General features: G+C 36.0%; 1 protein-coding gene across 1 annotated transcript in view; it reads right to left on the minus strand.

Annotated features, from left to right (window-relative positions):
• Thsd7b (thrombospondin type 1 domain containing 7B) overlaps positions 1–17,013 on the minus strand; it is a 705,560-nt gene that overhangs the window by 322,642 nt on the left and 365,905 nt on the right. Inside the window, exons 10-11 of the mRNA XM_027936850.2 lie at positions 6,082–6,211; positions 2,840–2,943 (exon numbers count right to left, since the gene is read on the minus strand). Coding sequence (XP_027792651.2) covers positions 2,840–2,943; positions 6,082–6,211 — 234 coding nt within the window. The remainder of the gene's footprint in view (positions 1–2,839; positions 2,944–6,081; positions 6,212–17,013) is intronic.

The raw sequence follows: 17,013 nt of genomic DNA on the forward strand, positions 1-17,013 counted from the left end.
ATGGAAGAACAAAAGATTTGACAGTGATTAGAGATCTACCTCCTTTGGTCCACATAACATTATTCAATGAAAGTGACCCTAAAAGAATGCAGGAAGTCCAGGCTATTGCAGACAAGACACCTTTAATCTCTAGTACCTACTGTGTCTCCATTCCAGTGCCACATGTTGAGTCTTTATGCTGATAGAGGATGCTCACAGCTGATGAATGAGATGAAAGTACTCAGAAATCTTATTAAACCAGTTTTAAAGCAGCGACTTTGGATAATTAAAAAAGAATTCATCTACAGATTAATTCACACTTCTAGGAATGCCAGCACCTTCGCTTTTTCCTTCTTGTTTTAGTACCGAAATTTGACCCTTGTAAGAGCAATTTCTTTTAAGTATTAGAATATGTATGTTTCTTTTTATACTTTCCTTTTCCATTAAGCTGAACAACCAGTATTTCTTTATTCAGATTAAAAAAAAAAGAAACTGGGCAGAAGGCCTGCCTGGTTCTCCGTAAAGGATGGGACAACACAACTCAAGATGTCCATCTCCTTGGAGATGACAGAGACTTTTAGCCATGGCTGTAATTCTACATGTTCTGCTGATTTCTTTATTTTCTTCTTTTTTTAAATAGAAGAATAATTACACAAATGGATTCCTAACTATGCACCAATTTTAAAAGTTAGCCACATAAACAATCCTTTCAAATGAAAAAGATACAAACATTGAATAAAATACACATCTTCTAAATTTATTGCTAGGTTTGTTGGAAAGAAAAGAATCAATAAAGTCCCAAACAAAATGAAAGGATGAGACCCTGCAAGGTAAGCAAGAAAGACAACTTTTGTTGTGAAGGTTTCTATTAAACCTCATAGATTGGACTTTAAATAGGGACTTTTTTAAAAGGCCCCACACTAGAAATAGAGATCACAAGATTAGTCTTCAGAGTTTAAGGGGAAACTAGATAAAAATAAACTTGCCTATCAAAAGGTCCCAGTAAGTCCATTTGCAATTCTAAAACTTTGCATTGGATAACAAAAGGAAAGAATGTCTCTTGAGAATTTACAACCTTAAGCTGATTTTCTTAAGACTACCTGGTCTGAGTTTATGCTCTTCTACAATGGGTCCTCAAAGAGAACATTAATTTTTAGATTTTTTTTCCAGATAGATATGGACTCCATGTGAGTGTACAGAAGAAACACAGACAAACCCTTTCTAGGGGCGCTCAATAGTAATCCAAACCTCAAGAAATTCCCATTGATGAGATTCCTTGCAGTGATAAAATAAGAACCTCATTGTCAAGTTAACAACAACAATAACACTGCATTGGTTTCCTAAGACAGCCATGAGAACTTCTACATATTGGTAGCTGAAAACAAGAAAATATTCTTTATCACACTCTGGAGACTAAGTGTCCAAAATCAAGGTACCAGCAGGACCCTACAACCTCCAAAGTCTGCATGGGAGAATCCATTCTAGATCTTTCCAGCTTTCAGTGGAACTAGATGGTCCTTGGCTTCTGGCTACATCATTCCAATATCCCTTGTCTTCTGTGTCTCACAGAGACACTTGTCATTGGATTTAAAGTGCAGGATAATCTTACCATCAGATTCTTACTTTTATTTATCATAATAGCACATCATAATTATACAAAATAATGTGTTTCACCATGGCATTTTCAGAGATGCATATATCATTCTTTGATAGTATTAACCCTGCCTATTTTTAATTAAGATCTTTTTTTTTTGAAGTAAAGCCACATGCAAAGGGTATAGGGGGTGATATATGGATATATATTTTGGGGATCCACAATTCAACCAACAAATAAGCATGCAAAAAGTAGACCTCATCTGTGAGGACAACAAGAAATGAACACAGTGAAAATCTTGCCTCATTCCTCCTCCAGCGTAATATTTTTTTCCTGGAGTTAGATTTTCCATCTTTTGTAGTGTGTTCACTTACATAACTATTTAGTACATTAAATAAATCACCATTTAAAGTATATTTTTGTCTAAGTAATACATATACATAGCTTTCAAATTTGCATAATGGTGAAAAATAATTACCCAAGTCCCTATCTTGAGTCAATTATTTTAGACCCTTTTACAGTTTCCTTTGATGTATACTTCTTATTTATGCAAATGTGCATATGTTTCCATCTATTAATTCCTCATTGTTAGACATTTTCTATTGATGCCTTCTTAGAGCTCTTCCCAAGCCCTTCCACCAAAGTGTCAATATCGTTGAAATCGCAATTTTTGCTAGAATACATACTTGGGTGTTTTTCCTTGACAACACCATTGGCAGGGGAGCTGAAGATATGTCTTACCACCACCTACAACTTTTTGTGTTTCCTGGAGTTCTTTCACATTTTATTTGCACACCTTCTCTGAGTCTGAGTGTTTCTGCACTTGCAAAATATTTCTCATGCAGTTTTTCAAGTTAAACATGACAAATGATCTATTCTGTCCATTTATTTAAGATTTTCATTTTGACACTGTGTAGGTCTCTTGTTCCTACCAACATTAGCTGCTCTCTAGGTATGAGACCACTTTGGTCCCAGGACTTCCTTTCCCTTTCTGCCCTTGAATGTGAATGGACTCTCTTCCAGGTAGCAGACCAAATTTTCCTGTTTTGCTCACCTTAGTGAAGCACATCTTCTAGTTGCCCTCTGGAAACAAAATACATTGAGGGTAAACTTTTGGAGAATTTGCTTTCTGCAAATATTTTCACATTTCCCTAATACTGGAATGATAATCTGAGATGGACTTACTCATTTTAAGAGTAACATGATTTTAATAACATATAAAGAGAAAACTATTTTAAACCACATATAAATAGAAAATCTCCTTACCTCTTGTTTGTAACCCCTTTCCGCAGGCTTCGCTGGTGCCCATTATTCCCTGTCTGACAGACTCAGGCACTAGGATACAAGGACTCCATTTCTGTGGTTTCCATCTGTGATTATAAAGAAAAAGTGAACTAGAAATTCTATAATTTCCACCATGACAAACATGCAACAGAAATACTTGAAATAAATGGATCTGAAATCCAAAATCTGAAAGATAATAATTCAATAAAAATGGACTTGAAACCAATGTCATAAAACCAAGCCCTGGGGAGCACTGGGGATGACAAATAGTCTCCTATTAATCATGATCCAAATTCATGATTAATGTAATAATTAATATTTTTTGGTTTTGAATGTTTTGCATAAAAACTCATACAGAAACAAACAACTGTATCTCGCATAGAAAAGTGTTAACAAAAAGCCCTAGAAGCACAGGTCAAATGGGTGCCTTATGAACTTGAGATTGCGTACAAAAGAGAGAAATGGGGTTGGGGGAAAGACCCTGTGTCCTACTGGAGCATTAATTAGAGAATCTCAATTTGAACCTCTGAAACCCTGGAGGGAAAACCCTTCAATACTCAGCCTTCTGCTTCACAATTTTTTATATGATGCTTCCTAGGACTCAGAAGTAACTCAAACATCTCAACAGGTTATAGAATAAAAGGTAAAGAGGAGCCCTGGGGAGCATCTTAACTGATAGTTCATCAGAGGAAAGAAGAGGAAAGGCACCTTTGTTGAAATGTCAAGATTTCTTTCCCTATGAGGAAATAGTTTTTAAGACAGTCATCTGGCTTTCCACTTTTTTCCGCCCTTTCTCAGGCTAATAAAACTCCTACTTTTATGACTCAGGAGGGCAGATTATAACTTGGTTAATTTAATCCTTAATCCTGTTACTGTATAGTGTTTCAGAAAAGCCAACCTCTAAATCTAATCATAGATTCTATTATTTAGTGTATCTCATTTTTCAATAAGAGCAACTTTTGTTAAGAGAGCTACTTAAAAAGAAGAAATACGAACTAAAAATATCATTGACCTTATTCAAATGGCCACCATAAAGGGAATAACTGAGGAGTTATGAGAAAAATCAGGAAACAACTAAACAAAAATATACCCTGCTTCAAGAAGTCACCTTTTAATCTTAGTCACACATTTACTTTGGACATGGACAGATTTATTCAGCATAATTCGAAAACATAGACACTACAATGATAAAGGGTTTTAATTCAGCTTTTCTACCAAGATGTGTAGTTTATTCGGGTTCTCTGAGTTTCCATAGGCTTCTTAGACGAATGCAAGACCAGACATTTAATCTAGTTAAATAGTTTGCTGTACAGACTGAAAGGGAAGGAAGAAATTTTCAGAACTCCCATGTGAAACTTTCAGGTTTAGGATGATAAACCTGAGGTCAGACAGGTTAAGTGATAATTTGAGACAGCCTAAATCAGCACGGGCCAGTTTTCAGTCCTCAGTCTCTGAATACTCAGCTATAGACCCTTGGTTGCAGCCCACTGCCAAGTCTATCTAGGAATAAGGTTCTCATGCTTGTTCCCCTTTTCTTACTACTTTAATGAGTTGAGATATGCTCTAATTCACAGAACAAATAATTAGGCACTTCTGTTTTGATTTGGTAAACATATAAATATGATACATTAATAAAGTTTAAAAGAAAGATGAAGATAATGATAAACTTGCATCTTAAGATAATGTCTCTACCTTAACTTGCATCTTAAGATAATACCAATAAGGGGGAAAGTAAAATCTAAAGTGGAACCATATTGCTCAAAACTAAAGAATGGTTTTCTAAGGAGAAGAATTTTATGTTAACTTGGATACAGTTTGAACTACACATCAGGAGATACGATACAATCTTCCAGTTCACACACAGTGGAACTGATTTCTGGGGGAAATGGCAGGAGGTCAATAACAAAAACTAGGTCAAACATAAGTGGTTAAATTGAAGTGCAACCAGATAGTAAAGAGATGGACAATAGAATAGCCTGCTAATAGTTTCTATAATTACATCTGATTATAATAGCCCTGGGTTCATACTGATGTCTAATAATATTTGATTTGGCTAATTTTTCACTTGGCTACCTTCTTTGAGAGCTCTTTTGCAGGCCTCAGAAGTTTCAATATTTAGACATAGCAGTAAAGGATGGATATTGACAGTGTTTCCACAATGGTCCTGTGGTTACTGAAGAAAAAATGGTACTCTAGGCTTGATTCCAATTTTTTTTTTTTAACATCCTCCCCAAATTGGGCACCAGACAAAAAGCCCCAAAGTAAAGCATGATGAAATCGATAGGTATTTGGACTCCTTCAATGACCCTCTTGAACTTTATTTAAAGTGAGGACTTTATCCGAAAAGAACTTGCATTTTCCTGAACAAATTAGCCCTTGAATTTCACAGCTTTAAAATATAGTTTCTCAAATAATCAGGAAAACTCTAAACATCTTTGCTAACAGTATTTTTAAGGGTGCTGATAAAACTGTATGATTGTTAAGACCATGAGCTGTTTACAATCCAACAGTGATTGAATTTAATTCAAAAATACTTTAAAGCAATGATGCATATTTAAAACATGTAAGTGTTAAAAAGAGTAGGAGGTTATGACACAACACAGAAACCTGAAACTTTGTTTTAGTGAATAAAAATTAGCAATTTTCCAAGAAAGACAACAGAGTGAACATAATAGAGTTTAAAAATATATTAATTTTCTCCCCTTTAAAAAAAAATGTTTTCTCCATAGGTTAAACATTTAACTGGTTGTTTCTGTAATTGTGATAAAAATTGACAACCTATTTTTATTAAAATAATTATTAAATTACTACAATTTTTTTCTAATTCTTTATTAAAGATTTTAAGACGGAAACAATAAAGATGTTACCCTTCTCTGTTTGTGTGTGGTGTGTGGTTGGTTTGTGTGTGGGTGGGGGATGATGTGTTTCCCTCTAGTTTAATACCTTCCATCGTGAGTCTGTTTGGATCATGAGCCTAAATTTGACTGCAGAAGTGACAGAAATCTAGTAGCTCACTTGGAGTCGAACATGTTTTGATTTTTGCATTTTAATTAGATGTTAACATCCTTTAGTCCTTTCAAATACATTTTGGGGAAAAAACACTGAAGCATTTGAAAAATACATTACCTCGTCTTATTTTTCACTAAGCAACTGTATATTAAATGCAAGAAAACAGTAGGATTTATACTTAGATCTAATGATAATTTGAAAAGGTAACTAATTACCGATATGTGGGGCACAAGGAGACATCTTCACACTCTCTCTCTTCATATAAGGTATCTGGGCATTCCTGGCCTCCATTGGCTGCTTCTTGGATGATAATTCTGTATCGAGACTGTTTTATTGTGGTATTTCCTGAAGTAAAGGAGAAATAAAATTATAGTGCCCTTGTATATTGATACAGACCAAAATCCAGGTAGCATTAGAGGGGAGAGAATAAAAGACACAAAGGTAGAGAGACAGAATTGAAGTAAGCATATGTGGAAAGACAGCCAAGGAATAAGAATTAGCAAATACTAGGAGTTAATGCCCAAGTTTGCTTCTGTGACACAGACACACTATTAGCAACTGTAATTTTAAATATATGTTATTCTAATATGTAAATATACCTTGCTACTCTTTTGATTTATTTTCAATTAATTAGAATCTACATTTCAAATGACATAAGATATACAGGGCATGATCTGAGGGGTCTCAGAAACCCTCCTGAATCTCAAACAACAGCTGACTACTCTGTGGTTTTCTTATTAATTTATTCCATCTAATAAGGTGTTTTCCTCTTTAGACTATTTTATATAATAGAAATTCACCTAACAAATTAATATTTAGTAGCCTATGGTTTATATTACATATTAGTTTATTAGATTTCTTATTGCTCATAACCTTATAACCAATATATAATATATATATATATATACATATACATATATATATACACACACACATACACACACGTGTGTGTATATATATGTATACATACATATATATATATATATATATATATATATATATATATATATATATGCATGTATATAGAATTGGAATTTAGGGAAGAAGTGTTGTTTACTTCAAGGTATTTCTGAGAAGTAGAACTCTTAATAAGCACCTTAAAAAGAAAACTGATTGGGCTGGGGTTGTGGCTCAAGTGGAAAGGTGCTCGCCTGGCATGCGGGGGCGCTGAGTTCAATCCTCAGCACCACATAAAATAAAGATGTTGTGTCCACCGAAAACTAAAAAATAAATATTAAAAAAATTCTCTCTGTCTCTCTCTCTCAAAAAAAAATAAGAAAAAATAAAACTGATCAATTTAATGTGTTACTTCATCACTTCACAATCTTTAGATGTTTTCGGAATCAACAACAAAAGTCAATTATCTTTATAGTGTTTAGCAATTACTTCAATTACTAAATGCAAGATAAGTGACATGTACTAGATATGCAGATGCAAATCTCTGACCCACAGAAGAAAGAGGGCAAATGTATACATAACCAGTTATAAGACTCTGCAGAATATAGGGTTTGGTAAGCAGTGAGATGATGTTATATGGGTACAGAAGATAGAATGATCCTTTATGACTCTGGAAATCAGAAACAGTTCATTGAGGAGTTAGATTTTATCCTGATTCTTGAAAACTGAATAGGAAAATTAAAAAAAAAATTATATATATAACTGGACATGGAACCAGTTTGAGAAGAGGCACCAAGACACAGAAGTGCAAGAAATTTACAGAGAAAGACACATAAGTACATTCAGAGGAAAGGTTTCTGTGGATTTCTTGCCTGCATGCCAATGAAGGGCTGAGGGAGGGAAAACTCATAGTGAGTGTTATAAAGAATAAGAAAGGGGGAAGTGAAGGAGAACATGGAGTTAATTGGTAGGTTTGGGACAGGCAGTGGACCTAACCATGTTAAGACATTAATTTCTAGAAAGAAGGTCAACTAAAAATGAGCATTTATTGAAGTTATATATACATAAGTTTTTTAGAAAATGATTAAAACAAGACTCAACAATGAAAAACAACTGACCCACAATCCAAACTCCCTTACTTGGTCTTCCTCCTCAGAGGGAACACTTTTAACTCTTGGTTTCTATATTTAGCTCTGTGGTTATCTCCAAATTTATACCTAATATACCTATGCCATTATTTCTTAATTTATGAACTTTAGAGATTATCTATTGACTTTCTGCTACAATTGAAGAGAATTTACTTTGTATCTCCTTTCAATTTTTTATAACTGCATACCTATTTTTAATGCCTCTACTGGTTATTTAAAGTCTTTAACCCATATAGTTTTCAGCCTACTCCTTGCTCCTGTCTTCCATCAGGGTGGCCACCATGAGTTTGTGGAGTCCTCCTGAGTGTATAGGCTTTCTCCTCCACTGCCATCACCTTCCTGCTAGGTTAGGTCATGGTTCCAGCTGCCATGTTATCAGTTTCTCTATTCCTCAGTCTTTATCCATCAAAGTCTGTCTTTCTCAAGTGAGTTTAGATCTCCCATCTAGTGATGGTCCTTTCCTTTTTCTTTAAAAAGGAATTAAGGCTTCAAAATTTCTTTCTTAATAAATAATTTTTAACAAGATTTTCAGAAGAACCAGAGAATGACACACACAGGCACATTTTATGACCTTGAGGTACAAGTAAAGGTGAACAGGATCTCCACATCCCCTCTGTATCCATCTTTAATCTGCTCTATATCTAGGAAGCTAACAACAGAAGGACTGTGTTGGTGACCACTTGCCTAATGGCTCCTGTTGAGTGTGTCCAATGGGAAGATGGAACACACAATGGAAGGAAAAAAGAGAAAAAGAGGAGAGAGAGGTCAGAATGTTTATTCCACTAGATTTACCACCTCTATATCAAAAGCTGTAGTTTCTATGGATTGGCACTTGACTCTAGTTACTTTCTTTTGATGCCACTAATTGTACTTTTCTCTATTGACTTCCAGGATCCCATCTGTAACTAGCCCAGGTACAAAATCATCACCTGCTGTTAACTTACACTGATAATCCCCATTCCAGTGTAAATCATCTCTTCATTAAATTTTCCTTAATTGCCCAATTTGAGGGATATCCTGCCAGGATATCCCAATATAGACAAAGGAGAGATGCTGCTATAAAAAGTGGGAGTGCTATAATTAGCCTTTTTTAAGATGCAGTGAAGTCCCTGTGAGGAGTATAGAAACAGAAGTATAAAAAAAGTAAGTGAAACAATTCTGCATAATAACATAAAAAGCTATCTTCATTTGGGTAGGGAGATCTTTATAAATAATTATGCCTCTAGGAAGAAGTCTCTTCTGCTTTCCCAATTAATTCAAATTACATTGTACTTACTCTGCAAATTAACTTAGAATGTATACATGACTGTGGGCTTATGTGTGTATGTTTTTTGTCTAAGTATTATTTTAGGAGACTATAAACAAAGATTGAAGATAGTAGAAAGAATGAAAGGGTTGCCTTCACCTCATATTGGGATAGAAATCCTAAAGGGGACTAGCTGTACAGCATGGATCAATGCTTCTCCCTTTCATATGCACACCGGCACATGCCACACACTCAATACAGGTCAAATAACAAAAGTTTGTGTAAGAGAGTTACATTGATTTTCATGCCCTACAGTTGTTCAGGTCAAGGTTGAGAAGGATGGATTCCATAGTGAAACAAATACTGACACAGAGGTAAGATTCTTCAGAGGGGAAAATGACTCACTGTAGAGAAATGAAGAAATCATTGTACATGCCTTTGGATCTCCAGACAGGGAAACACCAAGATGTGTGAGATACCTATTAAGCGATGTTTTTGTGTACTCCTTTTCCCTTGAACTTTGGAATGTTCATATTCAGAATTCAGTTTTGAAGAATTTTCCCTCTCCACATTGTCACAAATGCTGTAGGTTTCCATAGCAGACGCTGTGGCAATTGCAAGAGCAGGCAATGTGCACACTGGAAATGGGGCATTGGAGGTCTCTCCAGTATACTTCTACTTTGAAGCCACTGTGAGAGTGGCACTTTTGTCAAGGGAGAAGAACAAAGTCCTGGAAATCCAGGAGGTAACAATGAACAAAAGAAGCAGATGCCTGAGGCAGCCCTCAATAACATGGTTTGAAGACAGGCAAGAGAGAATGAGCAAATATCGAAGATACTCTCCCAAAGTGATCTTAAACAAAGCCTCACTATTCTACTGATCACATAAGAAAAGTGATTTCTAGGACATAGGCACAGAGAGGTGATAGTGGCTTTTTAAATATAAGAAATTGGTGTTATGTATATGTGAAAAGTCACATAATCAAAAGCTGCCTTGTTTTATTATAACATCTTATGAGATAGCTATTGTTGTTGTTGTTATTCCCATTTCACAGATACAAATATGGACAGAGGAAAGAGGTCAATAATTATCCAAAGTCACATTACTAGAATTAAACTGCACTAGGCAGGCATCAAGGCCCATGATCTTTCCACTAAAAAGAGACTTTATAGTCAGAAAGAAAAGAAAGGGATGAGGATGTGGGGGAAAAGGTACACTCATATATTTCTGGTGGGACTGCAAATTGGTGCAACCACTATGGAAAGCAGTATGGAGATTCCTCAGAAAACTTGGACTGGAACCACCATTGACCCAGCTATCCCACTCCTTAATCTATACCCAAAGGGCTTAAAATCAGCATACTATACTAATGCAGCCACATCAATGTTCATAGCAGCTCAATTCACAATAGCTAAACTGCAGAAGCAACCTTGATGCCCTTCCATAGATGAATGGATAAAGAAACTGTGGTATATATACACAATAGAATATTACTCAGCATTGAAAGAGAATAAAATCATGGCATTTGCAGGTAAATGGATGGAGTTGGAGAATATCATGCTAAGTGAAGTAAGCCAATCCCAAAAAAACAAAGGCTGAATGTTCTCTCTGATAAGTGGATGCTAATCCAAAATGGGGAGGGGGGAGGCATGGGAAAAATGGAGGAACTTTGTTGGTCAAAGGGGAGTTGGTGTGGGGAGGGTGCAGTGGGGCAGGAAAGATGGTGAAATGAGATGAACATCATTACCCTAGGTATATATAAAACTGCAAATAGGGTGTGGTGCTATATCATGTACAGACAGAGAAATGAAAAGTTGTGCTGCAATTATGTACAATGAATCAAAATGGGTTTTGCTGTCATATATACCTAATTAAAATAAATTTTTAAAAAAGAAAGGGACATGTTAGGGGGAAGGGTTCACATCAAAACTCCTCTGTTATTCCAAAGAGATACTGCTTCTTTTCTAAGAAATTCTTTAATAACACCCTGTTTGCAGAAAGCTTACATGTCAATAAAAACAGAGTATTTGTAGGTTTTTGTGAATGTTGCTTCCCACCTCATTATGCTTATAAAAAAACAACAATAAATTAAAGTGATTGGTTGCAAACTAAACAACTGCACAAGAATGATTGTGACTAATAAACAACTAATTTAAATTCAGTTTTGATTTATGCATATTCGATTGTCACTAAGTCATTAGGTATAATGAAACTTAAGTTATTAAATACAGTCCAAAAGAAGTAACACTGAGAAAAGATTACAATTTAAAGATCAAGAACCATATTTAACATAGAAAATATGAGTGGAGACACAAACATTATAGGATAGCTACAGATTCTTTGTGAACTTCTGTACCAGTCTTTTCTAGAAAGACAGTGGCAAAAGTGGAAGAAATAAGTATATGAAGAGTCCCTTTGGGTGATTTGCAATGAACACACCACAGTGAATTAAAGCCAGTGTTACTTAATCAATGTTTTGGAGAATTAATCAGTGTTTTGGAGACTTGGCTGTAAGTGTCCAACTGACTGAATAAGTGAGCATAGGAAAAATGCTAGTACTTGGTAGAGCATCAGTGAACTAGGTAGCCACTGGCTGATAAGAGAGGCAGAGTAGAAGATGAACACATGGCAGGAGGATCTCAGAGGAAAGCAAAGTAGATGGAGGATGCAGATGGCTACGTATCAGCAATGCATAGCAGTTATTGTTCATCTGCAGAATAATGATCTGTAAATACCTGAATTATAACTCTAGGGCTTTTCCTTGTTTCTCAAATATCCCCATCACTAAAAGACCTCAGGGATCCCTTATGCTTCATGACACTGATATTCCTCCAGGCTTATTGTCATTCTAGGTTCATGGTCTGGCTCTCTTCTTTCTTCTTCTGTTCTACATCCAGTTCATCATTCAAACACACATGCTTGCACATGCACAAAAAATTCGTTGATAATTCCCCTTTAAGATATTTTATTAAAAATATGGCACTAATGATATGCTATGATTTACATTGCATAAATGGTCATGAGTTAAACACCTCTCAGTGTGAAGTTACAACACTACCTGTTGGATTCAGGCAATTCCTTTAACATTGCTAAGTCTCAGCTTCCCTGCCTCTAAAAGAATTTCTGCGTCGCTGTGACCAAAATACCTGACAAGAACAACATAGAGGAGGAAAAGTTTATTGGGAGCTCAGAGTTTCAGGGGTGTCAGTTCACAGATGGCCAACTCCATTGTTCTGGGCTAGAGGTGAGGTAGCACTTCATGGGTGGAAGTATGTGCAGAAGTAAAGCAGGATGGGCCATGCAACCAGAAAGCAAAGAGAGAGCTCTGCTCACCAGGGACAAAATATATACCCCAAAAGTGCATCCACAGTGACCTAACTCCTCCAGCCACACACTACCTGCCTACAGTTACTGCCCAGTTAATCCCCATCAGGGGATTAATGCACTAAATAGGTTAAAGCTCTCAAAACCCAATCACTTCATCTCTAAACTCCTTGCATGGTATCACAGTGTAACTTTTGGGGAACACCATTTATCAAAACATAGGCCCACAAAAAGTTTGTAGTTCTTATGATTACTGTAAGGATTTCATGAGATACTGAATGAAAAGCATATATACATTGATTGATTTAGGAAATTTTCTTTAGTGTAATTTGAATTTCGGAATGAAGGGAAGAAGAAAGGAAAAAAAATAGTAGAAAAAACATTTCAGTAAATGAGTTAGTTACCAGTGACTTAAAAAAGAAAAAAATGACAAAGTAGCCTTCTATTCACAGCAGGGTCTCACCAATGTTCTACACATCTCTGTGCATCTAGGAGATCATGAGAGACTAGAATTTTTTCCATATTCCTGTAAACTAAACTGCTTTTGCAAGGCCATTAGTACCTCCATCTACCCTCTCATCTAATGGACAGGAATAGATAGGGTGATCAAACCCCTGTTTGCTCAGGGCAGTCCTGATTAATGCCTATTATCCCACCTTAAATATTAATAATGGCTCTTCCATTCACTCTTAGAGATGTCTCTGTATGAAAAATCACATGACTACCCTAACAAAAACAATCATGACTCCCATCTCCATGTGAATGTAAGTAAATAGCATGTCTGTTTCTCCTTGAAATGCATCGCATTGCATTTTAAGTGTGGAAAAGGCAGACTGCACTACTATTTTTAAAATTATTCAATCTGACCACTGGGTCTTCAGATGGCTCGCCAAGGAATTCTGTTTGAGATAGCAAGTCCTGCATTTGGAGATGACTTTGGTAACCCAAAGTAACTCTTGCTCATGAATCATAAAATTAGAACTTAAAGGAAAAGAAAAGTACAGAGCTTATCATAATATAATTGACTATAGTGACTTATATATGTGATGGTGATAGAAACATCACAACTAGAAAGAACTGGAATTTTGTCAAAGAAGAGCATTAATATGAAGGGAGAATAACAACTTGAACTTGGCTTGTTAAGCAGTCTATTTCTGAGTCAACGCTACAGAGAGACAAAGACTGCAGTATGATGTTAGGCAGTTGAAGTTTCTTTAACATTGAATACTCCAGAAAATACATTCTCTCTACTAATTATGTGCAAGAAAACAATCCTTTTTAAATTTCTTCACAACCACTATTGACAGTCACACCAAGTTGAGTTCCTTTTTTACAAAACCAAGGATTTACCATCATTCCCGCTTAAATCTGGAAAAACAAATACTGTGACTGAATTCTCAGAGGGAAGTGTTTACCGCATACTGTGTTGTCATCATGGATAAATATTTATCAGCTGTCTGCTATATGTGGGAGATTCACCTAGGTGCTGAGTATTAGACTGAAATGTACATACATGCATTATTAAATCTCTGCAGAGCAGCAGAAGTGAAGCCTCATGGATGGATAATAATGCCAAACTTCTCCGTAGTCTTATAAGGATTCAGAAATGATATTAAAAACTTTGTATAAATTATCCAAAAGCCATTACCCCAGCATTTTCTTTCTTTGATCAAGGACAAATGAAAGCTTAGTGGTTAAAAAAATGCAATGCCCTAGAATAACTATAGGCAGGAAGTTTTTATGTCCTTCTTATGCATCATGGTATTCCATATAAAGAGCAGATACATTGATAGCAGCCTCTTCCCACCACTAAATTCCCTCCCAGCCTAAACCTTGCAGTACTTCAGAAAAAACACTGAACTAAAGACCCTGTCTACATATGGATGAAATTAAGCACAAATTGCAATGCTTTTTTACTAAACTTTCCAGGAATGTTGAAAATAGGCTCCAGGATATCCATACACTTCTTTCATTTTGAAGTGGTGCCTGAAAAAAATGTATTCTATATGCTTAAATTTTCATAATCATCATTCATTTTGCAACAGAAGCCAAATTCAATGGAATTGGAAACAGACAGGACCTCCAGGGCTCGGATTTCTAATCCCAGCTCATTACCCAATTGCTATATGACCTTGGGCAATGCACTTAACCTTTCAGAGCTTCAATTTTCTTACTTGTCCTATGTGGGTAATATTGCCTAGCCAATTCACAGGACAGCTGTTAGGAATGCCTAATTAAATGGGATTTAAAGCATCTTGTAAAAAAAAAAAAAAAAGAACTTAAAATTCCTTATATGCAAGCCCTTTAAATAGACTCTATGCTACAAACATAACATGTTTATATCTACATAAATATCCAGGATAAGAATTACAAACATTTCCTCTCCATAGTAGATATTGTATGCTTACAAAAGTCTCCACAACAGTTCTAAATTTCCAGGGTTTCTCTCCAATTCTAATTCCTATCCTCAACCTCTGCTGCCCTCAAACATCTCCCATTTAGAGAATTAATCTTATCCAATGGTGGATAAGATCTTTGAATCTGGGCCCTCTTCTCACTCTCTACACTTCACAAGGGAAATCACCCACACCTGATCTGTCTCCTCAACCCATGTGGTTCTCAATCCTGGCAGTATATCAGAATGGCAAGGAACACTTTTGTAAACTCCTAATGTCCCCTAACACAAACCAATTTATTCAGAATTTCTTGTGGATAAGGCCCAAACACTAGTATGTTTTTAAAAATCCTCAGGGCAAGAGATCCACTGATGTAGCATAATTAAAGCAGAGCCTCTTATTCACCCAATACGTAAAACAGGAAAAAGACCATGCAGTATGCTTAACCAAGCCACAGAAAACAAATGAGTACTAGCTGAATTATTACCACTCTCAACACATTTAAATAATGCCACTTGCCCTCCAGCTAAGTACATCATAATGGGTATAATTGGAAATGTGTACTATAAAGGAGGGTCAACACTGCAATTTAGAATGATGAGTTGCACATGCATTTTCTTCTTGCCAACATGTGCTGATATGACAGGGATGTACTTTGTTCCCTATCCTGACCCCCTTTCATTTCAGCAGACGCTGTGTGTCCTGACTGCCTGTTATAAGGCTTGCTAACGAGTTGTGTTCAATTAGCATTAAGATTGAAACCCCATGTTAGTCCATTTACAGACATGTTTGGGGTGAACAAATGTCAAGATGCAGTCATCATTACTGGCATGAGAACTAACAATATATTCTCTCTCTCTCTCTCTCTCTCTCTCTCTCTCTCTCTCTCTCTCACACACACACACACACACACACACACACACACACACACAAAACCCTCTTCAAAATAATCCATGTTGCCCTACTCCATTAGTACTATAAAGTCCTTGCGGGCATTAAACAATGCTCCTCAAACCTAGTATCCTGCAGATAGCTGGAGGACATAGGGCTTCACCTTCCATGTCATAGCAGAATGAAGACACACTTAAACACAGCTAGCAGCCGTGGGTCATCAGACCCTGTGTTCTCATAGAAGAGTGACATGTATCACTTGGCAATCGGCTGTGTTACTTAGAGTCTTCTATGTTCTATATCTACCAGTAGTCACTGTGGCTTAACCACATGAATCCTTGTTTGTAAAAATTCCTTTTAGATGACCCTTCAAAGATGTGTACACATATAAATGCTGGTTTACCCTAATGTAAGGTATAAGAAATCACACAGAGAGTAGACATTAGTTGTGATATTGATGTTTTTGTTCTGGGGATAATAGTTGGACAGATTAGGGGACAATAAGTCTGAGAAAGAAAACCAAATAAAACTAAGTTTTTCATTTTTAAGCATAAATTTTAGCACAAGGCAGGCAAAGACTCTTACTGATTGTGTTTATGCAAAAAGTACATGTTATTTCCTGTCTTTCTGCCTTCAGTGTGTGTTCAGCCTCAATATAAAGCCACTAGATTTTGAAATTCCTTGTCAGGCTCAGAGTTGATGTAATAATATGACTTTTTAGAGTCAGTGAATACAGAATCGTGGATCTGCAAAATTGTGAAAATTAGTTATCTTCTGGTACCTCAAAGGGAAATAATAAGAATACCTCATTCTGAGGTTTTGAAGAATAATAATCAGGTTCAAGCTAAGCAATTCTGATATAAAAATCTGCAATCTGAATTGTTCCAAAATCCAAGATCTTTTTGAGGGCTGACATGCCATGGAAATTTTGTGCCATGAATCTTTGTTTCATGTAGAAAATCATTAAAAAGTTCATATAAAATTACCTTCAGAGCATGTGTATATAAGACATATGTAAGTTACAAATGAATTTCATGGTTAGATTCTTGTTCCTATCTCCAAGATATATCATCATGTATATATGTAAATACTCCAAAAAAATCACAAATCTGAAGCACTTCTGCTCTTAAGCATTTCAGATATAGCACACTCAGCCTATAAGAAGTGTGAAGAGGTGAGTACAGAGTCTGCCATCAAGAGAGTATGCAACAGTGTTAGTTGGGGGACAGATTTCTGGGGATTGCA

The sequence above is a fragment of the Marmota flaviventris genome, chromosome 11 (assembly GCF_047511675.1).
Source record: "Marmota flaviventris isolate mMarFla1 chromosome 11, mMarFla1.hap1, whole genome shotgun sequence".
In the NCBI taxonomy this organism is placed as follows: domain Eukaryota; kingdom Metazoa; phylum Chordata; class Mammalia; order Rodentia; family Sciuridae; genus Marmota; species Marmota flaviventris.